This window comes from Podarcis cretensis (assembly GCF_951804945.1).
Source record: "Podarcis cretensis genome assembly, chromosome: 8".
Taxonomy (NCBI): domain Eukaryota; kingdom Metazoa; phylum Chordata; class Lepidosauria; order Squamata; family Lacertidae; genus Podarcis; species Podarcis cretensis.
Genome location: NC_137177.1, coordinates 42,735,124 through 42,762,603, shown reverse-complemented (window position 1 = coordinate 42,762,603; position 27,480 = coordinate 42,735,124). Strand labels below are relative to the sequence as shown.

Below are 27,480 nucleotides of genomic sequence, written 5' to 3'. Positions count from 1 at the left end.
CACCGCGTGCGGTCGTCGGCTGATGACGTAAACCGCGTGCGCTGGGCCGCGTTCAGAGAATGGACAGTTGGTACGCCATAGAGAAAGAAGTAGAGTGATACTTCCGCATGAAGTTTCCAGCCGGGATGGTCTCACAGAAATATTACAAGATATTGCAGTCACACAAAAAAGGTCTGTTTATGGACTATTTATGCACGTAGAGTGGTATCGCTCTATTGCTGTGGTACCTTCATAGGTATCATACCGTATCTAGCACTTCATCATACCGTACCTAAATATTTCAGGGCTGATGCCCAAAATTGTAACGGTCCAAGTCTCTGTTGTTTTCTATGGACATCTCTCAATTTCCGAGGGAAGAACAAAAATGTTTCTTTTCATTTTTTAAATTTTGTTTTCAAAAGTAGAACTCGGAAATCGAAGTTGTATTTTTCTCTTTTTCTATATCTATGGGAAAGGGGAGACTTGTGCGGATGACGTCCTGCGAGGGGGTGGAGAAGGAATGGGCGCGCGTGCGTGGTAGCTGACTCCTCGAGGAAGGAGGCGGGGCTGAGTCCGGCGCGTGGTGAGTTCGTTGGGAATGGCATTTGCCTCCTCTAGGCCGCCCCTCTGCCCCTCTCCTTCTGAAGCTCCTTAAAGGGATAAAGGAGGCCCCCATCCCCTCCCCTAAAACCCCCTTCCCTAACTTTGGGCTGGGCTCTCATTTAGCCGTGTGTGAGAAGAAAGCAGCAGAACGTTAAAGGCGATAAAAATAAGTCCATAATAAGTCGGCCTTCCCAAACCTGATGTCTTCCAGATGTTGAACCGCTGGCTGTGCTGGCAGGGGCTGATGGGAACTGGAGTCCCACAACTTTCCAATGGTCCCCCCCCCCCCTTAACTGCCTTGGTCTTTTCCTCTCCTTGGTGCATCAAATGACCCTATTATTGGATGGAGACCACCGACATCTGGAGGTTGCTTAGGCTGTTTAATATGCCATAATTAATTTGTTTAGTCATTAAGGTGCTGCAAATCTGGGTTGTATCTAAGAAATCAGGGTTGATAATTTTTCATAATGTGGCACCCTCAAATCCTCTCAATTATGGATCTTTTTCATTTTGTGCTCCCTTGGCTCAATGCCCTGTGTGGGGAAACTGCCCGCACTGCCCTACATCTGGCACTGAACTCATGGTCAAAGCAGACCCATTGAAATCAGTGCTGTTCAGTTAGTCACGACTGATTTAATTCAGTTGGTTTCAATGGGTTTGCTTTTGAGTATGACCTAGTCAGATACAACTTTTCTCTCTTTGCTTCAGCAGACTAACACAGGAGCTCCCAAATTGTCATCTAGGAACTGTTTGTGAAGAACAGCAGAAGCAACAGTATGTTTTATTATTTACTAAAAAACATGTAGCACCTACCACAGCATATTGCAATTGCTACAACAGACAGAAAAATCATTTGAAGTGGTTTGCCAAGACACTCTGCAGTTTTCAAGTGGCCTGTGGGGAAAGAAGCTTGGGAACCACTCAACCAACACACTTAGTTAAAAGATGAAGCAGGACTTTCATTGATTCTTAGTTTGGAGAGGGCCTTGTAATCAATACAGTCAAACAAGATCTTCAGTTTCCCCTACAGATTGCTTTCCACCCTCTGCTTGAAGGCCTGCAGCAGGGTTGAAAAGCTATCCCAAATTGATTAGTTCCATTGTTGAACTGCACTTACTTTTTAGTTCCTTCTTATTTTTCTTGCCTCTGATCATCCTTTACCAATTTGTCTGTTTCCTTAAATAACATTGTATTCTAGATGTGCTTGACTAGTGCAGAATGAAGAGAAGTAATTCAGAAGTGTTTTTGTCCCACTCTTTGGCCAAAAAAGGCCTTCAGAGTGGCTTACAAATAAATCTAAATGAATGGACAGCCCCTGTCTGCAGGTTCCCCAAGAGACATGACAAAAAAGGAGAAAGGATTAGGGAGTACAACAAGCTCAGGTGCTATGTCTTACAGAGTGACCAAGTGAAAAGGAAAAAATTATCACACATCCCAGTCTCCCACAGGGGCAGTAATTTCAAAGTGCTTGCCTAGCTGCCCATGAGGCTACTTGCAAGAAGGGGGAAGTGCTTTGGAAATACTTGCTTGGGTTGGGGCCTGACTGAGAACTAGGAAGGAAATGAAGCTTCCAGCTCATATATAAGTTCCCACTCTGAACTGCTTCATGGCTGAAGTAAGATATACTATTGTAGTTTGTCTTTGTCTTTGTTTAACAATAATTCAATTTCGCCCCCAAAATGTTTTCATTTCAGACAATCCAAGAAACATGACGGTGAACACAACATCGCTTGCTTTCAGAAATAAGGCCATATTGGCACCTATGGTCAGGGTTGGGACCCTACCAATGCGACTTCTAGCTTTGGATTATGGTGCTGATATTGTATACTGTGAGGTAGGGTGGCTGAGTCAATGAGGCAAGAGAATATTTCTATTTTGCTCACGTTGTTCCCAGTGGCTTGGCTTGCATGTTGTGTTAATTTTGTTTCGTTATGGTCAACTGCAAACAAGCAGTATGTTGGTGGACGTTGCTCAAAACTTGGAGTTTTGCTCTTTCTTTTGTCGGGCTGTGCCTGCCACACCAAGGGCCACAAGCCTTTCCTCAAAATTACAGCGTTTTGTGGAAAGTGATGTGAAACTCTGCCAAAATCCTCTCCACAATGCAGGAAAGTAGGAAGAATGCATGAGCCCAAGGCTTGCAGTGGCTCCTTCCTTCTCATGCATGTAGCATTAAACCATGGTTTAGCATGGTGCATAAATGTAGCCTCTGGAGCAAATGCCCTACTCCTGGCTTAAGCAGCAAAAGGAAACTTCAACTCAGAACTTAACAGTGTTAAATGCTAACCAGGGTTTACATGTCTTTTTAAAATTTAAGGCACTTATACAGTGGTGCCTCGCAAGACCAAAATAATCCGTTCCGCGAGTCTCTTCGTCTAGCGGTTTTTTCGTCTTGCGAAGCATCCCGATTAGCGGCTAAGCGGCTATTAGCGGCTTCGAAAAAGGGGGGGGGAGGGAAAAAACTCGCAAGACGTTTTCGTCTTGCGAAGCAAGCCCATAGGGAAATTCGTCTTGCAAAGCGCCTTGAAAAACGGAAAACCCTTTCGTCTAGCGGGTTTTTCGTCTTGCGAGACATTCGTCTTGCGGGGCATCACTGTACTTTGCCTTTTAGCCAAAAAGGCCCTCTTACCAAAATGAGTACTAAGATAGATCCTTCCCTCAGACCTGTAATCTAAACCCTACGACACACGAGGAAAAAGGAATGGGCAGGAAGAGGGAAAAGCGAAGTCTAGCAGAACTTCTTAAATGTGTTACAATTCTTATAACACAGTTATATAGTTCTGCTATGCAGATTTTAGCAGTCTAGAAGATCAGCAACTCATTGCTGATTCCAGTGGCAGTTCTGGCTGACTTTCTCTTTAAACACAGCAGTCCCTCCCTAAAAGCAGCCCCCACCCCCAATCACTTCTGGGAGCAGAGTTGGTGACCATGTCCAGGCAGGAGGATGGGGCAGCTCCTGTGACATAGTTCTCCCTTCAGACTGCTGACTTGATGGGAAACTCCTCATGGGAGGGACTCGATGTATCAGTGGTGGTTCTGGCTGTATTGTCCTCCCTGGAAGCATTCTTCTTCCAAGGTCACAGTGTCCAAGCCAGGAGAAGTGAGCAACTGTGAATACACATAAATGTCTTGAAGCTGGTTAGTCCAACTAAAGTCCACTGCTGAAAGTCATTTTTGGATTCTGGTAATAGGAACCTGAGTCGGTTTAAATCATGATTAAGTTGGGGTGCCTTCGTGTATATGAATCCACCTTTCCCTTTGTTTGATGCATTTTTATAACTTTTGCCTTTTTTCTTGAAGGAGCTGATTGACATAAAGATGCTGCAGTGCAAGAGAGTTGTAAATGGTAAGTATCTGCTTATATATTCAGTCACTTGAGGGACAAATAAGGTGAGGTTATAGGTGGCGTTTTCCAGTTTTCTTCTCTTGGGCTCTCCATCATCCCATGCCATTATATATACTTCCTGAGGCTGATGGGAATTATAGTTCAACAACATCTGGAGGGTCAATGGTTCCCTGTACTTGGCTTAACTGAAGCATCCCTTAAACCAGTGTTTCTCAGAGCACTGGTAGAATAGTTTGTTGTCTACAGCTTGTATTTAATTTAGTAGAAAATCTTCACAGACTGCTAAATATTCCCCGTAATATTGGCTAATGGAATGCATTCTAGCACAGCCCCAGAATGGAGTCCTTTTGACCAAATGGTTGTGTAGGTAATTGCGAACTTCTTCAACAATGAACTAAATAAACCTTGAAATAAAATAAATATAAGTACACTATGTCCCTTCCTATTGTTGAAGATTCAGGTTATAAGTTGCTGGGACTTCAACCTGTTCAGGATTGTTATTAGAGATAGGGGCACTCTGCACCAAAAAGCAGCATATAAATATTTGATATTTTGAGTTTGAAGTGTATTGTAATGGGCCTGCTTCCTTTGGAAGAGTTTAACACTAATCTAATAATGATACACCCAATAAATGTAATTGGGAAAATGGAAAGCCTGCCAATCTTTATAATGCATGCTTTTTAAAAAAAAATCTGGCAGCAATTTTGTTTTTCTCTCTCTCTTAAGATCTTAGAACTGTAACACTTTGAGTGAAAAGATGGATGCATGCTTTTTATCTTCATGCTGTTCTCTTTCCCTTTTCTGTCCTGCAGAGGTGCTTGGAACAGTGGACTTCGTTGCTCCCAATGAAAGAGTTGTGTTCAGGACCTGTGAAAGAGAAAAGGACCATGTTGTCTTTCAAATGGTAGGAAGCAACTAGCCCTCAACATCCTGCTATCCAAATATGATCTGTGGTATTTACATTTGTTAATGTACTGCTAAGGACAGTTCCAATGAGATCTCTTGTGATTTCATGGGTGTAGGAGAGTACATTGTTTTGTAAGGTTTGGATGAAATCATGGGTAATTCTTGTCTGCCATGTATTAATTATTTTATTTATTTATTTCATAAAATGGCAACACTGCTTGATTGTAAAAAACCCTCAAAGTGGTTCACAAAAAGGTAAAACTGTTTTTGTCTATGTCTTTTTCTCTTTGCTGCTGTGCTGTTCAGGGGACAGCAGATGCTGAGAGAGCCTTGGCTGTAGCCAAACTTGTGTAAGTATCTGTCAAATTTTACCTTTTTATAAAAACCTTTTTCATCCTTTGGGGGCCTGCTGAAGAATGGTTTGGCATGATCTGTACCAATTCACCCAGCCTTGCAAATAAATTGACAAAAATTACTATCTTGCTTATTACTCTCTCACTGCATCCGTTTTTGTGCATCAGGAGTAAAGATGATACTCCGCATGCCAGCATTTACACCTATACCAGGCAAAACAGTAGCTAATAAGAGTCTGCTTCTTTGTAACAGCCTAATGATGTGTTAAGGTTATTGTGCAAAGTGTTGCTTCCTTATATTAAAAGTTTTATTTTAATACCCCCAAATGGGACCTTGTGACAAGGGTGAGGAACCATTTTCATCCTGTGGGCTGTATTCCCTTCTGGACAGCCTCCCAGGGGCAAAAGTAGATGGGCCAGAAGCACAAGTGGCCAAAGCAATGGATGTGAACCTTACCTGTGTATAGTAAAGGTAAAAAGGTAAAGGACCCCTGGACGGTTAAGTCCAGTCAAAGGTGACTATGGGGTGCGGTGCTCATCTCGTTTCAGGCCGAGGGAGCCGGCGTTTGTCTACAGACAGCTTTCCAGATCATGTGGCCAGCATGACTAAACCGCTACTGGTGCACGGAAGACCGTGACAAGTGCCAGGGTGCACGGAAACGCCATTTACCTTCCCGCCACAGCAGTACCTGTTTACTTGCACTGGTGCTTTCGAACTGCTAGGTTGGCAGAAGCTGGGACAGAGCAACAGAAGCTCACCCTATCGTGTGAATTTGAACTGCAAAAGTTGAGAATTTCTTCATCCACCCATGTGCTCCCCATCCAAGCAAACAAATTGCATGATCATTGTTCAAGGACACCTCCCAGCAAGGCAAAAGCTCTCAAGGAGCATGTTTAGCAGGCTTGGAGGGGATTGGCTTTTTCACATAATGCACCTTAAGCGTCTCTCTTGAGTTCTCCAGCCCAGCTGAAAGCAATGTTCCACCTGGTCTGGAAGAAGAGAAGCACTGCCACCTAGTGACCACCCAGTACTGCTGGGCAATGTAAGAATGGCATCAACAGAAACACCAGTTCTTAACATTGTGTCCCCACCAGCTGCCAGTGCCTTGGTTAGCCACCCCACAGTTGAGAGATGAGAGATTTGTATCTTACTGTTTTAATCCACCTTGGAGATCCATTGTTCAAAGGCAGTGTATAAATGTTTGGGGGTCCTTTGGTTTTAACATACACAATTTCTTTTTCTCTCTGGCATTTCAGAGAGAATGATGTTGCTGGCATTGATGTCAATATGGGATGCCCCAAAGAATATTCCACTAAGGTAGGTTGACTCTTAGAATCATAGTATCATAGAATCAGAGTTGGAAGAGACCACAAGGGCCATCGAGTCCAACCCCCTGCCAAGCAGGAAACACCATCAGAGCACTCCTGACATATGGTTGTCAAGCCTCTGCTTAAAGACCTCCAAAGAAGGAGACTCCACCACACTCCTTGGCAGCAAATTCCACTGTCGAACAGCTCTTACTGTCAGGAAGTTCTTCCTAATGTTTAGGTGGAATCTTCTTTCTTGTAGTTTGGAACCATTGCTCCGTGTCCGCTTCTCTGGAGCAGCAGAAAACAACCTTTCTCCCTCCTCTATGTGACATCCTTTTATATATTTGGACATGGCTATCATATCACCCCTTAACCTCCTCTTGTCCAGCTGTATTTTTTTTCTTCCTTTAAAAAGAATGCATCTTGTGTTTATGCATGCAGTTCGACTTAATATCCATTTTAAGAAATAGGTTTTTGTAGTTGCAGGATATGGGGAAGCCTCTTGGTGCCAGCCCCACCTTCATACCTTACATTGAGTTGGACTGTTGGTCCTTCTAGCCCAGGGGTACAGGCATAGCTGAGAAAGACCCCAGCCTATCTGAGATGCTTTGAACTAAAGGGAAACTTGTGGTCCTCCATATATTGTTGGACTACAACTCCCATCATCCATGTTGGCTAGTGCTAATGGGAATTGGAGTCCATCAGGTCCCTCATTCCTGAATTGAAGATTTCAGGGGTTGAGAAACATGTACATTGCTTTGTATCAGACTACTTGTCAATAGTTAGCATTGCAGAAAGTGTAATAATGATCCATGGGAGCAAACATGATTTTTCTGCATAATATGTGGTGATTTGAAATTTTTATGTGTGGGTGTCTGTACTGCTTTATATTCTTTTTGATAAGTGCCTTGTTGGTTCTGTGGTACAGAGATAATGAATGGCTTTTGTGTGTGCCTTTTCCCAGGGAGGAATGGGAGCAGCACTCCTCTCTGATCCCGGCAAGATAGAATCTGTAAGGAATTTCTGTATTCATTTTTATTTTGTCTTGCTTTTTGCTTTATGCTGTAAGAATAAACTGCAAAATATCCTGGGAATTGGATGGGTTGGCAAGGCATTAAAATGTCTGCTGTTGTATCACGAGTGTTTTAAGACAAAGGATGGTTTGTAGTGCTATTTTGCTATCTCAACAGCTATAGTTTTTGGATTTTGGGGCGTTGTTCAGTGCAGGACCAAAGAACCAGTTTGTGCTTAGAATCCTTGATTTGTAAAGACTTCCAGAGCATATGGAATGTTATAGATTTTTTAAAAAAGCTATTAAAATATGTCAAGAATTAGAAGTCCTTGAAAGGATGAAGTACAAAAACAAGGTACTTGAACATTTCCAACCACCTGTGCATAGGACAAATGAGATTCAGAGAATGAACAAATAACAATGGGGTGCCAGAGTAACTGGTGTGCGCTGTTCGAAAGCTGATGAAAATGCAAGCATACCACAACTTTTTTTTTTAAAGAAATCTGCTCAGAAGGAACACTTGGGAGTAGCATGAAGCAATTGTTCTAGGGATTAGTTAAGTCAAACTTCCCAGCATGGTGCTCTCCAGTTGTTTTGGACTTCAAGTCTCCTGCAAGCATGGCAAATGGTTATGAATGATGGGAGCTGTATTTCATAACATCTGGATGACACCAGACTGGGGAAGGCAACTTTTGACCTCAAGATATGTTGTTTATTATGTTGTGTATTTTTGTGCTTTTATACTGTGTAATCCTTGGGTGAAGTCTGGTATATAAGTAAAACAAAAGAAACAAACAAAACAAACGGTCTGAGCAGATAGTGAATTAGATTTAAGATGATGTTCACTTTTTAAGGTGTTTTTGCTCCTCCATGCTTCTTACTGAGAAAGGAAGTGAAGTGGGGAGGGATGGGAGCAGAACAAGTGAGGAAATCTTAGCAGTACTAGCTAGGCATGTCAAGACTGAAGTCCTGCTTTCCTTTTGCTGAAACAGTCCTTTTTGTCTCTTTAGATTCTGACTACTCTTGTCAAAGGCATTTCTAAGCCAGTGACCTGCAAAATCAGAATCCTGCCATCAGTAAGAACATCTTGTGGTTTTTGAAACATTGGATCTTGGGCAACTGCTCAGTGCTTTGACCAGAAAGCACAGTAAATTATGATAATACAGTAATACCGTATTTTTCGCCCCATAGGACGCACCGGCCCATAGGACGCACCAAGTTTTTTTTGGGGGGGGGGGAAATAAAGAAAAAAAAATTATTTCCCCCCCAGGCGCTTGTGGGGCCGGCAGTGGGGAGAAGTGCTCTACTCCCCGCAGCCCGCCTGCAGACCAGGTCCGGGGACAGCGGGAGGACGCGCTGCGCCTCCCAACTGTCCCCGGAGCTTGCGGGGCAGGCAGCGGGGAGAAGCGCTCTTCTCCCTGCCGCCCGCCTGCAGACCAGGTCCGGGGACAGCGGGAAGACGCACTGCGCCTCCCCGCTGTCCCCGGAGCTTGCGGGGCTGGCGGCCGGGAGAAGCACGCGTCTCCCCGCCGTCAGCCTCCAAACCACATCGGGAGACAGCGGGATGGCGGCGTTCCGCCTCCCCGCTGTCCCCCGACCTTGTGGGACTGGCGCTGCGGCTCTCCTGAAGCCTGGAGAGCGAGAGGGGTCGGTGCGCACCGACCCCTCTCGCTCTCCAGGCTTCAGCGAAAGCCTGCATTCGCCCCATAGGACGCACACGCATTTCCCCTTCATTTTTGGAGGGGAAAAAGTGCATCCTATAGGGCGAAAAATACGGTAGTTGTGTTTTATCAGAAATGAATAAAATAGCACTGCTGCCTAGGCAGTCTAAGACAAACCAATGAAGCTTAAAAAGATGGAAATCATTAGTTTTTAAATTTAAGATGGCAGGCAATATATCTGTTGCAAAAGCCAGCTGAAAATAATTGCTCAAGCAAATGGTTTAATCATGGAGAATAGTGCAAAGTTGAAAGAAGCAACTCTTGTGAAATTTCCCCTTCTGTGAATAGGAAAATCAAATGTTGCATCCATGCACAATCTGTCTAGACCAGAAATAGAGACCCTATGGCCCTAAGCATTGTCCCTGGCCCTTGCTCATGCTGACTGGGGCTGATGGGAGTTGAGGTCCAGCAACATCCAGGGTGTGGGGTGGGGTGCTGTCACTAGTTGAATTTGGTCTCAGCAATAAGACACGAATATCCATTTTGTGGAGTTCAGGCTGCTGTTCTGCACACATTTACCTGGGAGTCAGACCTCTTAAACATAGGGAGATTTACTTCTGAGTAAATATGTATAGGATCACTCTGTTAAAGTTGTTTGGTAATGAGCCAGAGATAGACATAGCTCCTGCTGGCATAGAGCGTACATGGAGAGGGGAAGCAGAACTGGGATGCACTGGCCTTGCCTCTCTGGCATTAGGTATGTACAGCTCACTGCATGTAGACCCTGTCTTCACCCCTCAAAGTTGGGGTGTAATGTTTTGTTCACTGAACCTGTGTGTGTAGGCTCTTAGCCAAACATGACATAAGGGTACAGACGTCAGGCAAGGCCTGCCCAATTCCCATCACTCATTGGGCATATACCCAGGTCATCATAGAGTTAAGTACTGCCTGCATTGAAGGAAACTTGCAAACGGATGGCGGTTTTTGACTTTTTCTCCATTTCCAGAAAGAAGAAACAATAAGTTTAGTGAAGAAGATAGAGCAGACTGGTGTTGCTGCTGTTGCAGTTCATGGAAGGTGAGTTAATTTTCCGTCTCTGGAGCAAAATAATTTCTGGTTAGCCCTTCTTGAATGTATTTCTGCACCGCAAGGGCCTGGCTGGCTGGAATTACATCTGCGAAGAAGAATGCTCTGCGCCAGTAATGTTTGATCTGTTTGTTTCCTTTCATTCTCGTCCTTGCAAAGGAAGAAAGAAGAGAGGCCTCAGCATCCTGTCCACTGTGATGTGATCAAAGCCATTTCTGAAGCAGTCTCTATACCAGTAATAGCCAAGTAAGTGGGACTAGATGGCTACTTTTTGTTGTGAGGCATCCCTATCTAGCAATGGGCAGTATGTTGAGAAAAAATAGAGATAGGAACTGAAAGATTCATTCATGATAAAGGACATCACACTAGCACTCAGAGCAACGTGTACTTAGTTCTAAATTCTATATTGTTTACCATATTGTTTTAACGTGCACTCAAACTCCAAACTGCCCAGAAATTACAAATGTTAAGGACTTTGCATTATTTAGGTGAGCTTGACATAGGATGTTATCCTATCCAGTGATTAATTGCAGCTTCAGCAGTACCTTGGAGCTGGGTGCCTGTCAGGGGCAGAGTGGTGGACCCAAGTCCCAGATTTGTCTGTTGGCTTAAAAGTTAAAATTCTCAGGATTCCCCAAACCACATTCTGTGCTGGTGCATATCCACAGTCGTGCAAGTTCCTGATGTCAATCCTTTTATTTTGGCTGAAGTGTTTCTGCTTGATTTAAAGTATTCCTGAGCTTTTTATTATTATTATTATTTGGACGCTTGCTATGAATAAGAAGCTTTGCACAATTGTTTTGACTACTTTGATGATAAACTTCCTTTAATCCTTCTGGCTGCAACAATAGCACCAGGTTTGAGTACCTTTCAGGCCTTTGCTGGATCAGCATGATCTCATAAAATAGTGGGGCGCATTGTTAACCAAATGAGTCTAATTAAAACAGTGCCATTCTTGGCTTGCAAGGATTGTAGCATAGGGAAGTATTCATTTTAAGCTTTGTGGGGTTAATTGGAATTAAACTACATTGCTGTAGCTTGGTGTTGTTGTTTTTTTAAAAAGATTTAATTCTAATACTGAGTTTGTTAATACTGATAGAAGTAATGCTGTTCTTATTTCAGTGGAGGCTCTCATGACTTCATAAAAGAATATTCTGACATAAAGGCCTTCCAGCAAGTAACAGCAGCATCTTCAGTCATGGTTGCTCGTGCTGCCATGTGGAACCCCTCTGTCTTCAGGAAGGAAGGTCCATGGCCCTTAAAGGATGTCATGCAGGAATATATCAAATATGTACGGTTTCTTGATTTCTGTTCTAAAAAATCTACATCCACAGTTGCTTCTGAATACCAGTTGCTGGAAACATTAAGGAGAGAGAGAGTCCTGCTTGTGGAATTCCCATGGTCACTGTGAGAACAGGAAGCACCTTAAATTCAGCCTGGAAATGAATAGGCAGCCAATGAAGATCTTTCAGGATCATTGTTACCTGAACCCTAAGGGCAGCCCCATAGAGAGTGCATTGCAATAATCCAACATAAGGTTACCAGAGCACGAGTCACTGTAGCCACACTCTATCCAGGAATGATTGTAACTGGCAAACCAGTCAAAGCTGGGAAGACACTCCATGGCACTGAAACAAATGAGCTCTAGTGACAAACTTGAATCTGCTCTTTTAAGGGAAGTGCAAACCCTATCCAGAACATTCTGTCTACCCAATTTCCAGATTCAAGAGCTACTCCACAACAGCACTTCCATCTTAACGAGTTTCATCAAGCCCTTTGTTTTTAGATAAATAGGCCCTCCAGATAGTAGGATTTTAGCCAACCTAGGGATATAAAGAAACAAGATGGGATGGCCTGGGCTAGAACAGGATTGGGAGCCCTCCCCCCAACCCCAAGAGCCATTGATCCACAAATAATAATAATATGTTGGGAGACACTTCACACAAGGGAAAATGAGGGATAGTTTTGAGAAAGGTGAAAGTGTAAATAAAGGCAAAAGCATCCCTTCTCAGTCTACTTTAATAGATTTATATTTAGATACACTTACTACGAGCTGGATGAAATTCAGTAAGTGACTGAAGGAGGCCCACAGGCTGTAGGTTCACTAGCTGATTACAACCTGCTTTTTCTTCTACCATGTTGTTTCTTGTATTGCTTTCATCAGGCAGTGAGATATGATAACCACTACACCAACACCAAGTACTGCTTGTGCCAGATGTTAAGGGAGCAATTAGAAAACGCACAAGGGAAGAAGCTACATGCAGCACAATCCATGCAGGAAATCTGGTAGGAGTATTTCCTTTTGAACCAAAGTAAATAGCCCTTGGTAAAGCGACCACTGTACTGTGCCTGAGGAAGAGAGCCTGGAAGGGGATGAGTTTTAAAATGTAAATGCATTTGAAGTGTGTTATTAAGGCTGCTGTTTTAAAATTTCAGTTAAAGTACCATACAAGGACCTTGAATTTTAAAAAGTAGTTTAGGACTACCTCCTAGTAGTCAATGGTTTATTGCATCTAGTAGACACTCAAAGACAAGTCTTTGAGGTCAGAGCAGCATGTTCAGTGACAGATTGCATTCACTGCCAAGTGGCAGAGTAAAGGGGATAAAGAGGTAGGTAGGAGAGGATGCTTAACTTGGTCTACTGCTTTCCTCCGGCATTACCTACTTCCCAGTCACTTCGCTAACTGGGCTTCCAGGCACATAGTTGCTGCAGCAGGGTGGGGTGTGAAGATTGCAGGGCAAAATGGCAGTCAGGTTAAACATCTTCCTCTTCCTTGCTATAACTTAGTACCCCATGCTGCTGCTTGGCAGCTGTTCAGGAGAGATCTTGGCTTTGATGTAAAAAATGTAGCTCCAGCATGATCATTCAGGACAAAGGAACAAAATCTTTTTGGAAATCATCTCCCCACAGCAGCTTTCCATTTTTCCAATGTAATCCTGCAGTTCTAAAGAAACCTATGCACACACTTCATACACAGCCGTGCAACAAATTTTGTGGCATAAACTGCCCAAGACATTTCTTAAGAAGTTATGAAATGGGAAAATAGTAATACCATCCCTGTGATAGATGCTAGTTTTGACATTCTTTAAAACTTCTCTGCAATTAGAGGGTATAGTTCTAATATTAATTTGGATGTATTGTGGCTTTGTTTGTCATTAGTGAAGCTTTTGAGATGAGCAGTTTTTACCAAGAAACTTCCACTCTTTTGGAAGCCAAAAAAGCATCTTTAGAAGCTAGCAACCAAGATGAAGAAGACCACAGTGAAGATTCTGATGTCATAAAAATGGCTGTTAAATTTGATAAGTAAGAAAAAGAATTTGATTGTTCTGTTTCTTTCAGTACAGGGCTATCCCAATGTCTTCTGTTCTCCATTGAAAAAAACCTGCAAACACCCCACTCTGCCCCTGCCTTTAGTTGTGATGTTTTGTGGTCACTTCCAGTTTCGACACAATTGCACATATATCAGACGCACCTAAAATGGTCACTGTCTGCATTGGACACAAGGTTCAGCTTTCTGAGAGTCCCAGTTTTTGTATTTAAAGAAGCCCTGATGGTGACACAGATATGCTTGGAAGTGTGTGGGAAATGCTTGCTAAAATTTCAGGAGCCAGAGAGGAGCCAATTTTCAATGATTGCAGGCAAGGGGCAAGTTCCTTTGGTGCCCCCACAATACTCTTTAATTTTGATTATGATTAGGAAAAGTGAGAATTAATTATGCAGAATATAATAAATGAGGGTATGCAACCACGGTCTACTCAGAGTAGACCCAACAAAATGATTGAAACTAAGTTAATCATTGATCATTAATTCCATTGGGTCTCCTCTGAGTAGATGTAACATTGAATACAATCCATGGAACATATACTCAGTTTCCATAATTTACTCAGGTTGTAGAATTTGGATTTTATTGGCTCGGAATTTGGATTGCCTGGATGCAGAGCTTAATTTTTATTTTTAGCACAGGCACCACACAGCCATGTCAGTTGCCCAGAAGAGTTTGTTCCTGCAGTCCTTTTTTTTTTGCATTGTGCCTGCTTCAGTCATCCTTTTGCCATCCAAAGACTTAACACACTCACTCTCCTGGGATGATTAATAATTATGTTTTTGCTTTTCTCCTCAGACGAGAATATCCCCCACAGATCACACCCAAAATGTGTCTCTTGGAATGGTGTAGGAAAGAAAAGCACCCTCAGCCTGTTTATGAAACTGTGAGTCTCTGTGTTCTGCAACAAGTATTCTTTTGAAAGACACAGTGTAATCCTATACATGTCTACAGTGGTACCTCTAGTTACGAACTTAATTCGCTCCGGACATCCGTTCTTAACCTGAAACTGTTCTTAACTAGAGGCGTGCTTTCGCTAATGGGGCCTGTTGCTGCCGCTGTGCCAGCAGCACACGATTTCCATTCTCATCCTGGGGCAAAGTTCTCAACTCGAGGTAACTTTTCCAGGTTGGCGGAGTTTGTAACCTGAAGCATTTGTAATCTGAGGCATTTGTAACTCGAGGTACCACTGTACTGAGAAAAAAGTCCAATTGAGTTTGATGGGATTTGCTACCAGGGAAATGGGCTGATTCACACACGAACATATAAATCAGCTTTCTAGGTAGTGTGCAGATGATTGAAAGTCATGCTGCATTTGTAGAAAGTGGTGCTCATGTTTTATTTCTATGTGGCAGTTTGGTCTGTAAATGAATATGCCACATGTGTTTAGTTTCTGAACACTTATTGAGTCTCAGATCAATGTGTGAGCTACCTACAAAGTATAATTACAAAGATAATGTTGAGCAGGATTTAAGATTTATCTGTGGTGGCTGTTGGGCACATGCAAGTTGTTATCATTTGAAGTTGCAATAATTGTGTTTGAAGTTGTGATATAGAAGCTTCCCAGAATCAAAGACCTCCAGTCAGATATGATTTCAGCCATCTTTGATGCCACCCTCTGGCATTTATTGTAGGGGTATGTGAAACCTTCCACACTATTTTTTTGCAAAAAATTGCATTGCCAGAAGTTATTTTACATGTCTGGAGCACTTTTTCTTCAAAGATGGGCAGCTTTTACAAGGGTGGTATTTTCTGATTTTTTTTGCTCATTTCTTAGTATTAGTGCACATAGTTCCACATTTCAAATATAAAACTGTTCCTTGTAAGGGGAGAAGTGACTTTCTCATCTAGTTCATCTGTGAAAACCCCGACGAACTGTTTTCTGCTTTTGTATTTACTGGATCATACATCCACCTTGCATCTTTGAAACAGGCTGTAGATCTAGTTCTGGTGGGCCTATTATCTGGGCTAAGCAACTTTACTGTTCAGGTGAGAGCTAGTTCATTTTTAAAATCCTATGTTCATAGAAAACTAGCATGTCAGGGAGTAGACTGGGCTAGAACTCTGTCAGCATCGCCCCTGAGCCAGTGCCACCAACTGGACTCATCCACTTCAACCCCGACTGGGCTAGGCGAGCTGGGTAGCACTTCCAGAGACCACCTTCTGCACAGGAACAGGTCAAAGTGCTGTGGACTCACAGCTTAGAGTTGTGAGCACCGGATTCACTCCCACAAGAAGACAGTCGTCGCACAGCAGAGTATAGCAGAGCATAAACGACTCGGAGAGCAGCTCTGTAGAATATCTTCTTTATTCTATCTACAACTATAATACAACTATATATATATAAATGGAAAAGCTGAACTGCACTGAGTGCAGCTGCTCTTAGCAGCAACCTTATCTATACACACGATCTCTAACACTCAGTCTCTCTCTCTCTCTCTTTGATGAGAGGCTGGAGGGAATAAGTGGAGAGCAGAACCGCCCCCTCCTCTCTGGAGAATCAGCAGAGACATCAGCAGATTCTTGGATATGGGAGGGGTGAAATCTCCTCAAACTCTTCTGCCTGACACCTAGATTTCTATGAGAAAATTCAGTTGGATGAGTTCCAATCTGCAAGGGGAAGTGGTATAGGCCAACACAGGTTTACTTCTTGGTGGTGACATTTGCCCCAACATCAAGTTAAAATATCCTAGCTGCTTGGTGGGCAGGATCTGATATTTCATGCTGAAGTACCACAGCAATACACCTATTGAATAAGTTACGTGTATTCAAAGAGAGCTGTGCTGTTGCTCCCATTTACAATTTCACAGTTGCAATTCCAGGGACCTGCCACCTGAGGGCTGCCCTTACCACTTTCCCAAGAGGATATATGACCCTGTAGCCAGAGCCAGCTCACAGGTGTCTTTTTCATTTTATGAAGACAACATGAAATTATCCTTTGATGTCTTGCCTTGTTTTAGGTTGAAAGACCACTAGATAGACTCTTCTGTTCTATTGTCACGGTAGCAGAACAAAAGTACAGATCAACTTTATGGTAAGTCTTTTTGGAGGGTGGGTTTTTTACCCCAAATGGGAGCTGGAGGGTCAGAGGGAACAACATATAATTGTTCATTAGTTTGCATAACCTGTAAATACAGAAGTGATGCTGGTGTGTAGGCACAGCGATTTCAAATGTTTAAAGAACTTCACATGCTTTAGACTGGTTTAGATGTAGCACACTAAACTACCATTTTGCTTTGCCAGAATGAACTGCAATAAGCTTTGGGCTTGTTCCGTCCCCTCCGTTACAGCTGTGATGATTTCAGATGCTTTTGATTAATTACAGCTTGCTGTGTTGTCCAAACCCAGGCAGACTGTGGTTAATTGGAATGTAGGAACCTGCTGTATATCAAGTCAGACCATTAGTTGATGTTGCTCAGTATTGTCTACACTGACTGACAGCAACTCTCTGGGGTGTCATTCAGGAGTCTTTTCCAGCCCTACCTTGATAATTCATCATAGGACATGCAAGTGTCACAGCTGGGGTTGGGCAGCATGTACGTTTCTAAATTGCTCTCTTCCTACCTTACGTTTTGTTCTTTCTTACAGGGAAAAGTCAAAGAAGTTAGCAGAACAAGCTGCAGCTATTGCCTGTTTACGAACCCTTGGCCTCCCAGAAGGGAAGTGGAATGAAGAAGCAAACCATTTGGTTAACAAACGCAAGAGGCAAGACCAGGAACACTTGAACAATGGAGAGCACGGAAATGACCTTGTAGCCAAGGCTGCTTGCAAAAAAACTCATTTTATTCCAGGCACTTCTAACCCCAGTGTTTCTTAAGTGTCGCGATGGTGTGAAAACAGCCATTCTACAACTATGCAGCTTTCTCCACTTGCCCTCTATTTCTTCTGGACGCAGTCCGCTGGAACAGACAACTCTGGATTTTGAATTGCAACGTGTATGATATCATTGGCTTCTTTCTGCTCTTCCTTTGATGCCTCTGTAGCTTGCTGTTTCATTGAGAAAAGACAAGATTGGCTCTGTGTTGAATTCTCTTTTCCAGTAAATGTATTTGAATGTGGGAAGGGGGAAAGTTAATGTGTGTGTTTAAATAGTCCTGCAGTTTTCCAGTTTGAAATGATCTTCCTACACAGCAGTCTTCAGTCAGTTAGCCAGCTGGTTCTCTCTTTGGGAAGAGCTCAGTGACACAAAGGAGCTCAAGGGCAGTAACCCCAGTGTCGCAGATATATTGAATCTCTTATCTATTTAATATCTGATGTTTGGTTGCAGGCTGGTGAGAATCTTAATACAGATTTGTAGCTATGGAGGGAAGGTGGTTAGGGTGGAAGTGGATCTTGCTATACATCTTTTCCTTACCTTTTACAGCAGCAGAAGCCAACATGGTGGACCTTAGATGTTGTTGAACTACAGTTCCCATCAGCCCCTTCCAACATGGACAGTGGTTGTGAATGATGGGAGCTGTGGTCATATATGTGGAGGGCAACACATTGGCAACCCTTTTTACAGAATGTATCTTTTTAAGCTATATGAAATTCTTAATTCCACTTCAAAAAAAGTGTACATCTTGTTATTTGTCTGTCTTCTGTAAGTATCAATTAAAAAGTTGATCCCCTGTCTCCTAAAAGTGGTTTTACGTTAAGTGCTTTCTTATGTTTTGATTATATTCCAGGCCAAAGTGAGATGAGGGGGACAAAAGTAATTATCTGAACCCATTATATTTAGATGATCTCCTTACCTTTTTAGAATAGGCAAGACTATTTGTATACTAGCAACATTCCCTTCATTATCAAAAAACAAAACTTAGATTTGAGCTGATTCAGTCCCAGATTTCTCCCACAAATTTCTGTGGGGCAAAACAAATGGAATGCGGTTTTGAGACACGGTTAGGAGCTGGGAATGGGGAAACGGTATGTTGCAGAGAAATCATGAGGGCGAATGAATGTTGGGCCACCGAGTGTGTCAAGGATGGGTGGCAGATTTTGCCCCACCGAAAAGCTGTCCTCGAGCACAATTGTGATTCCCAGCAACTGGTATTCAAGCAGGGAGAGTGTTCTTGCACTCCAAGTCCTGCTTGTGGGCTTGATGGCTGCTGTGAAAATAAGATGCTAGACTAGATGAGCTATTTTTTTAAAAAAAAATAATTTTTATTCAATTTTCCATATATTTTTTTTAACAAATAAAACAAAACAACAAAAAACAATAAAATGCAACATGTATAATTTCCTGCTCTTAATTTCATATTTCTTACTCTCCCGACTTCCTCGTACCTCCCCTTTCTGCATTCTCATGTCAAATTAATTAATTAACAAATCCCCCCCTTACTTTCAAATTTATTATAAAAACATTCATTTTCTTCCACTTAATCATTATCGCTGTTAACCCCTATTTTTCTTATTCAACATCAATCTAGCATTCACTAATTTTGGAATATTTCTTTAAATAGTCTTTAAATTTTTTCCAATCTTCTTCCGCCGTTGCTCTTCCCTGGTCTCGGATTCTGCTCGTCATCTCTGCCAGGCCCATGTAGTCAATCACTTTCATCTGCCACTCTTCCACGGTGGGTAGGTCTTGTGTCTTCCAGTACTTTGCTATAAGAATTCTTGCTGCTGTTGTAGCATACATAAAAAAAGTTCTATCCTTCTTTACAACCAATTGGCCGACCATGCCCAGGAGAAAGGCCTCTGGTTTCTTAGGAAAAGTGTACCTAAGTACCTTTTTCAGTTCATTATAGATCAGTTCCCAGAAAGCCTTAATCCTTGGGCATGTCCACCAAAGGTGAAAGAATGTTCCTTCTCTTTCTTTACACTTCCAACATTTGTTCTCGGGCGAATGATAGATTTTCGCAAGCTTGACTGGGGTCATGTACCACCTATAAATCATTTTCATAATATTTTCTCTCAAGGCACTACATGCCGTGAATTTAATCCCGGTGGTCCATAACTTTTCCCAGTCAGCAAACATTATATCATGACCAATATCCTGGGCCCATTTAATCATTGCAGATTTAACCATTTCATCTTGTGTATTCCATTTCAACAGCAAGTTATACATTTTTGACAAGTTCTTAGTACTAGGTTCTAACAGTTCAGTTTCTAATTTTGATTTTTCCACCTGGAAGCCGACTTTCCTGTCTAATTTAAAGACTTCCATTATCTGATAATAATGCAGCCAGTCTCTCACTTTCCCTTTTAACTTCTCAAAACTTTGCAATTTCAGTCTGTCTCCTTCTTGCTCCAAAATTTCCCAATATCTCGGCCAATTGACCTCCATATTTAATTTTTTAACGGCTTTTGCCTCCATTGGCGACAACCACCTTGGAGTTTTACTTTCCAACAAATCTTTATATCTAATCCAGACATTATATAATGCTTTCCTGACAATATGATTTTTGAAACCCTTGTGAACTTTTACCTTGTCGTACCACAGGTATGCATGCCATCCAAAAAAATTGTCATAACCTTCTAAGTCCAAAGTATCAGTATTCTCAAGAAGTAGCCATTCTTTCAACCAGCAAAACGCTGCTGATTCATAATACAATTTAAGGTCTGGCAGGGCAAATCCGCCCCTTTCTTTCGCATCAGTTAATATCTTAAATTTTATTCTAGGCTTCTTGCCCTGCCAGACAAACTTAGAAATATCTTTCTGCCATTTCTTAAAACAATCCATCTTATCCACTATTTGCAATGTTTGGAACAAAAACAACATTCTAGGCAGTACATTCATTTTTATAACTGAAATTCGACCCAACAAGGAAAACTTCATATTTGACCAAATTTCTAAGTCTTTTTTTACTTCCGTCCAGGTTTTCTCGTAATTATCTTTAAATAAATTCAAATTTTTAGATGTCATATTTATACCCAAATATTTCACTTTCTTAACCACAGTTAACCCTGTCTCCTTCTGAAACTTTTCTTTCTCCAATACTGTTAGATTTTTCTCCAAAACCTTCGTTTTAGACTTGTTTAGTTTAAATCCTGCTACTTGACCAAACTCTTGAATTAGTTCTAATACTCTTTTGGTACTAGATTCAGGCTCTTGCAGTGTAAGTACTAAATCATCTGCAAAGGCTCTCAATTTATATTGTTTAACTCCGACCGACTAGATGAGCTATTTGCTTGATCCAGCAGCCAGACTCTTGTTCTGTAATGCTTTCATTTCTGCCATACAAATGAAGGGCATCCATTCGCTCACACAGGAGAAAGTAAAGCATGGTGCTTGGGGACCTTACTGGGTCCTTACTGGTGATTCCCAAAAGAAGGCTCCTGCTCCCCAGCACTCCTGTCTCTGATGATATCTCATTTATTTAGGTTGCAGTAACTGTGGGAGCTACTTAGAACTGAGAGAGATTTCCTTCAATATTTTCTGTTTGCTCTGTTTTTATCTCTTCTGTTACATCTCTTCTGTACCTTGAAAAACAAGATTCCTGTCAACTAAACCAAATGCAGGGGGGTTGTACTCTATGTAAGCAGCAGAGGGCAGTGTGGTCCATAGCTCATGGTCCAGCTGTGCTACTGTAGTGCTGACCTTACCGCCTTGGTAATGCTGAACCAGGAGCAGAGGAGGCCACTTTCTGGGTGAGCCCATACTCAACATAAAGGTAAAGGTACCCCTGCCCGTATGGGCCAGTTGTGTCCGACTCTAGGGTTGTGCGCCCATCTCACTTAAGAGGCCGGGGCCAGTGCTGTCCGGAGACACTTCCGGGTCATGTGGCCAGCGTGACGAAGCTGCTCTGGCGAGCCAGCACCAGTGCAGCACACGGAAACGCCGTTTACCTTCCCGCTATAAAGCGGTACCTATTTATCTACTTGCACTTAGGGGTGCTTTCGAACTGCTAGGTGGGCAGGAGCTGGGACCGAACGACGGGAGCTCACCATGCCGTGGGGATTTGAACCACCGACCATGCGATTGGCAAGCCCTAGGCACTGAGGTTTTACCCACAGCGCCACCCACGTGGCTACTGGTATTTCTGCCATGCTCACCAAAGCAGTCACACTTCAGCTTGCAAACAAACAGAAGTCCGGTGCAGCAAAAACGTCAATGATCTGCTTATGATTCACGCATGAAAACTAGGTCAACGTCAAATATGCACCATTGATTTAATCTGAGCATTGATTTTGAGGGACTGGGATTTTCTCGGCACAGCATTTGCACTGTCACTTGTTCCTCTAAGGACTCCCTCTTAACAACGCCATCTGTTACCCAATTTAGGCAGCACAGATCCAAAGGGAGATATCACACCACCCCACAAAAAATTATGACTTTCCCACTGAAGCCTTTTGAAAGCATGGTAAGATCCTACCTGTTTGGATTAGCCACTGAGAAGCGTTTTTCCTATCTCGATTGTGTCTTTGAACTCCACTAATGCTTCTTGCTTGCCTAAGTGCAGGAAAGAGAGGTGTGAATGAGTGTGTAGAAACTTGCCTCCTGCACAAAGGCAAAATTCACATTTTCTTTGCCTACATTTGCTTCTGACCACCGGGTGCATGTGGCCTCCAGGCAGCTGCCCTGAATAGAATGTGGCCTTCTGTCTGGAAAATGTTCTGCACCTTAGTTTTAGAGTTTTGGATTGCCCAGAAATGGTTCGGATGCTGCGTCTCAATTAATTCTGATTTCTTGCCCTGATTTTTGATTTGTGTGTTGTTGTTTTTAAGCATGCAAATCTAAATAAGTAAACAAACAAAAGCCAGAAATGGGTGCCCTGTCAAAGATCTCAGTGCAGGAGATGCTTCCATCTCTCCCCTTCTGCATTTGCACACACTGACCATTTGGAATGTGACTCTGAAGAGCACTTATAAGCCCTTTGGCCTTAGATACTCCTGCATTGGGGACTCCCTTCTCCTGAGGAAATGTCAGTGGAACGATTTTTGGAATGTCCCAGGCTTCAAGCCGAGCCCAGCCCTGGAATGTGGGGCCAAACGCTGCTTGAATAGCGAAACTCCAGCAGGGCAGTTTCAGAGCCACATGGCAGCTCAGCTGCTCTCTGGTTCAGGCTTCAAAAATGCTTGGGTGGTTTTTCTTTCTTTTTCTTTTTTTAACTTACCCACTCTGACCTGCGGGGCAGCGCAGCTTTCAGGAGGCTTTCAGCAGGCTGCAGTGCCATGAGAAACAGGTGTGAGCTTGTTAAAGGACTTCTCATTCACAAAAGGGTTTTGTCACCAGTTGTGACAACTAAAAGTCACTGGGAGAAAGCAGGTGGCTGGGGTGGGGTGGGGGTAGGGTTAACTGGGGCAGGCGGTGAGGATCGCAGCCAAAAGGACCTTGTTCTGAGCTAGTGGCTGTTGTCTGGCTGGCACAAGCCTCTGATCTCCTGAATACACAACCTCTGTGTGAGCTTGTTATTTGTTGCCCCCCGGCGAAGGCAGAATGCAAAGAATGATAGGCGGTGAACTTTTCTGGCAAAATCCACTTGAAAGTATAGAATTACAGAATTGTAGAGTCAGAAGGGACTACGAGGGCCATCTAGTCCAACCCCTGCAATACAGATTGCTCCTAGTCCTCATGATTCCCTCCCACCCTCCAATTTGTATGTTTTCCTTTCTTAGGTTTCTTACTTTCCCTTTAACCATAAGGTCCTGGGGCAGTAAAATATGCAATTGTAAAAAGGTCGCAACAAGAAAAGCATTAAAAAAATTAAAAACAATTCCATATATAAACACAGGTAAAAAATAGTTTAAAAACCAGTTCAGTGGTTACATTGGAACCTGCTACACAAAATAGAGAAATAAGCAATATTGATTATGCAACATAGCAGGCAATTATTGTTTAACTGCAGGTTTGGAGTGAGAGTGCATGTTGATGCCAACAATAATATGCATTTAACATGTAACTTTGAAATTTATAAAACAGATACAGAAACTTCAAAACAATCAGCTTGATGCCTCAGTGGTATTTGAGCTCTCGAGTCTTGTCTTCTTGCGGTTCAGGAGTGTGGACCTGCAGAAGCCTATTGTTGTTTTTATTGCTTTCTGGGTATAAGAATTGTTTTCATTTATTTATTTGCTACATTCATACTCCAGCTTCAGGTGGTTTTTGTTTTGCTAGCGTTGGATCCAGCTTGAAATGGAGGTTCTCCAAAAGGGCGGCTTAGTCAGACAGGCAGAGTGCCTGGAGTTCAAGTAAAACATGCAGCCGAGGCTTAGCCTATTAATAGCTTTCGCTTTAGTGGCGTGTGAACAAAGCAGTGACCTCAGGCTTTATATGACTCTGTGCAAAATCTGTTCAATAAGTCCTAGTGGGAATGTTTTCCTTGCTGTTGTTTCACTCTGGGAAATCTTCAGATTGGCAAGTTGTGACAAGAGAGTTTTTCCTGCTTTGATAACAGGAATAACTCTGAATTTGTTTTTGCCCCCCACCTTCTGCCACCCAGAATACGTTTGCACACAAGATGTTCTGTGATAAAGTCGAAAAGCAAGCCTGAAAATTACTTTGGAACTCAGTGCTGTAAGAATTGATTATATAAGAAAAGCTGGTTTTTGCAGCCCTTGCACCTGCTGAAAGTCCAGAACCTGCAGGGAAGTGGCTATGGGTTCAAATATTCTGCATCCCTCCTTGTCCTCTTCCTGACTCTTGTGTGTGCCACCATTTCCCCGTATCTGCTTTCCATTCCTCCTACTTTATCATTCTTTGCAAGTTGAGAAAGAAAGGGACTTGCATATAGTTAAAAAGCAGTTATGTTCTGGTGTTTCTTTTTAATGAACACGCCAGCTATCTTTCTCTTATGCTACAATATTCTTACTTTGGCACACTTGCTTTAAAAAAGCTGACAGAAGTCTTGTAACGTACACTTTTGGCTTCATTCCCTAGACCCCTTTGAAAGTCATTGTGTTTTCACATTCGTGTATGCAGCTCAACTGAAATTAATCCAGAACTGTGAGGACTCTCTTTTGAGAGAGGAACCGTGTGTGTTTAGATTGTCAGAATGGTACTGAGTCTCCTCAGGGGTTTTGCCTGTTTGTTGCTGAGTTTACAGAGAGCCATGGCAGCACTGCACACACACACACCCTCCAGTGAATTAAGCCCTGTGGGTCTTGTCACCAATGGGAGGGTAATTTCAGTTTGTTGTGCTGTTGTGACCTGGGTATAATGCCAGCTTTTAAACTTTTACAAAATGGTGCAGGTGAGAAGGGAATAAGAGATGATGAGCAGAATTGCAGACACCTGGAAGCAGGTAGTTTATTCATTTGAGAGCTGCTTGGGCCTTTCATGTAAGCGTTTAGCAAGAGCCAAAGAACTCTTGCCATGTGGCTCTTTGCCTGTGCCAAGAGATTGGGGGGGGGAGTTAATGCTGTGGCACCAAGATTTTAAGTGCCAACTCAGCATCATATTGATCCTGGATCTATGAAATGGATGGCACTGTGTTTTCAGGATGGGGGTGTTTCTGGCCCCCTTGCTGTGATTGGATGGATCGCACAGGGCAAGGAAGGATCTCTGTAACCTAACTGCTCCATTCTTCTTTTTGCGTGACCTCTGGCATTATGAGGTTTTGTATTTTTGCAGAAATTGTCTTGTTTCTTTGTAATGAGGATGGAGTGATTTGTTTGCTGGTGTTTTGTTGTATTTTATGTGAAATGGGTTGTTGAAATGTGCTTACAAGAATTCAGGCCTTTTTTAAATGCTTATAGGATGGCAGTTTTCATTGATTTTTGTTGTATATTTTTGTCATTTCTATGGGCTGCAAACTACCTTGAGGACAGCAATGAAGAAAGCCTGTAATATAAATTGAAAATGAAATGAAATAAATAGACAGCTGCCTTCTTTCATGTGCATTAGCTATCAAGTGACTGTGGATTTTAATATCATTTTCCTCCTAATTGCCTTACGGTCAAGCTAGATGTTTAGCGAAACACTTGGGTGATGGAATCCAGCGCTTTGTGGAATTTCCTAAAAAGTGGTGAGGGGAGAAATTGTGGGGGAAGCAAGAAGGTGATGGGTTAAGCACTCCTCCCACCCCACCCCCATTCCAAATGCTATTCCTTTACCCTCATCCCCTTGCTTTTTAGAAGTTTGTCAAAGACTTAGACTCAAATATCCGAGTCTTTTTGCTGAAAGTTTTCTTTGTCTCTTAGTGAGAGAGCCTGCAGATGATTTAGGGGTTAAAGATAAAGCAATACATCATACCTGTGCTCATCTGTTTATTTGCTGATAATGAATTACACCCTGAGTGCAGACTTTGCAAGCTGGGATTTCTGTGCATCCCTTGGAGACGAGGCAGCGTTCAGAAACAGTTGGCTGGCCTGAGTCCAGGGATTCCCAGTGGAGTCACAGTGTTCTTCTGAGCAGGAGTGGGGTGGGGGAGGAGATGGCCCTGACACGATTTGGCAAACCATAGCAGATCTTCAGCCATAATCCAGCTCTGTGTTGGATTACTTTAATCCCTTTGCTCTGCTTGCAGGAGCCCTTCTGCTAACGGCGCTTTTAAACAAGCGTTTCTATCATGTTGCAGTAATGATGTTGTTTTCCTGCTGTTGAGAACTGGGGATCTCTGCAGTGGGAGAAGATGGCAAATGGCACAATGCGGTGATAAAGTGGGTTTGCAAAGGAATGTTTGATGGGTGCCTGGAGTTCAGGCTTTTTCTTTAAAAATAAATAAAAAATAAATCCACAGTCCGGTTGTTAACCTCAAATTATATTTCTTATTTTATTTTAATTATGTATATCCAAACAATTACTAGGAAATAAATTTTCCCCAAAAGCAACTTATGAAAATCACAGATATAATAAAAAAGAGGGGGAAAGTTAAGATCTGCCAAATGTCAAAACCATCACAACTGCAGTGCAAAGGAGACAGCATAAAACTAGGGGAAAGTAATCATTACAAGCCTTGATGGATAAAAAGGTTTTCAGCGCTTGTCCAAACACAGGAGGAGATGAGGATTGGTGTACTTTCCCAGAGAGAGAATTCCTGAACCAGTGAGCCACTGTCCCAAAATCCCACTCCCTTTAACCTGCCATTCACATTTTTGCGAATGACACATCAGGGAATAAGGTCGCTGATGCTGATCTTGGGACTTAGATTGCATTCATATGGGCGGAGGTGATCCTTAAGGTAATATAGTCGTAGGTCAATTAGGGCAGTAAAGGTTAATCGAGTAGCGGCTGACCTGTGACCCTCCAGATGTTGGATTCAAACTCCAGTCACCCCAGCTAGCATATTCAGTGATTAGGGAAGATGGGAGTTGTAGCCCAACAACATGTGGAAGATCACAGGTTAACCACTTCTGGGTGGAAACCAGCAGTTCATACTGAGCCCGGAAACAAACTGGTAAGCAAAGTAATTGGTATAGGCTCGATATAGTCTGTGCTAGTGGTCTTACTCTTGCCATGATCCTATGGCCACATTTTGAACCCATCACAGTTTCCAAACTCTTTTAAAGGCAGCCCCACATGAGAGCATTGCTGTCGTCTAGCCAGGATCTAACCAATACGTAAGTGATTGATACCAGATCTGCTTTCTCCAGCGTGAAGCTGATAAAAGGCATTCTAACTATCAATGGCACCTGGGCATCCAGGAACAATGTGGGGTCTAGGAGAATCCTCAGACTTCAAACTTGATCCTCCAGGGCAGTGCTATTATTCTAGAAAAAGAGGTGCCAGAACTCACCTCCCTTGTTCTCTTATAATGGAAATGGTGCCCACCTGAGAGGTGCCAGAACTGAGTTCCAGTGAGTTCTGGCTGGGGGAAAAAGCCCTGCTTCAGGGGGAAGTGCAATCTGACCTGGAAGAAGCTGCATACCTCCACCCAGATCAGCAGAATGCCCAACTACCAGAGCCTCTGTCTTGCCTGGATTGTTTCAGTTAGTTTGCCCTTATCAGGATCAAAACTGCCTGCAGACACTGGTTCAAAGTTTCCACCATCTCCCTAGGATCATCTGATAGAAATGAGAAGGATGGCTGAGTGTCATCAGT

General features: G+C 42.7%; 1 protein-coding gene across 9 annotated transcripts; it reads left to right on the top strand.

Moving 5' to 3' along the window:
* The first annotated feature begins 97 nt into the window (after positions 1–97).
* On the top strand, positions 98–26,314 carry DUS2 (dihydrouridine synthase 2). 9 transcript variants are annotated; one of them, XM_079988317.1, is made up of 17 exons: positions 544–562; positions 1,294–1,356; positions 2,277–2,416; positions 3,880–3,925; positions 4,738–4,829; positions 5,138–5,181; positions 6,442–6,502; positions 7,460–7,507; positions 8,518–8,583; positions 10,175–10,245; positions 10,414–10,500; positions 11,377–11,545; positions 12,419–12,540; positions 13,415–13,558; positions 14,376–14,463; positions 16,538–16,611; positions 17,166–18,199. In XM_079988317.1, exons 3-17 carry the CDS (start codon positions 2,291–2,293, stop codon positions 17,392–17,394), a joined length of 1,467 nt encoding a protein of 488 aa, XP_079844443.1. In that variant the 5' UTR covers positions 544–562; positions 1,294–1,356; positions 2,277–2,290; the 3' UTR covers positions 17,395–18,199. The 9 variants fall into 9 exon arrangements, 7 of the variants coding, with proteins under 7 accessions (XP_079844446.1, XP_079844441.1, XP_079844443.1 ...); XR_013841885.1 differs by lacking the exon at positions 544–562 and adding an exon at positions 26,301–26,314 and having other exon boundaries at positions 569–1,356; positions 17,166–17,622; XR_013841886.1 differs by lacking the exon at positions 544–562 and having other exon boundaries at positions 569–1,356; positions 17,166–17,791; positions 17,896–18,199.
* The last annotated feature ends 1,166 nt before the right edge of the window (positions 26,315–27,480 follow it).

Excerpts from the sequence above, each read along its gene's own strand:
- DUS2 (XM_079988320.1), top strand. The coding sequence starts at position 2,291 with ATGACGGTGAACACAACATCGCTTGCTTTCAGAAATAAGGCCATATTG. Across the intron at positions 10,246-10,413 it reads GCTGTTGCAGTTCATGGAAG|GAAGAAAGAAGAGAGGCCTC; the intron begins GTGAGTTAATTT and ends GTCCTTGCAAAG. Across the intron at positions 13,559-14,375 it reads ATGGCTGTTAAATTTGATAA|ACGAGAATATCCCCCACAGA; the intron begins GTAAGAAAAAGA and ends TTTTCTCCTCAG.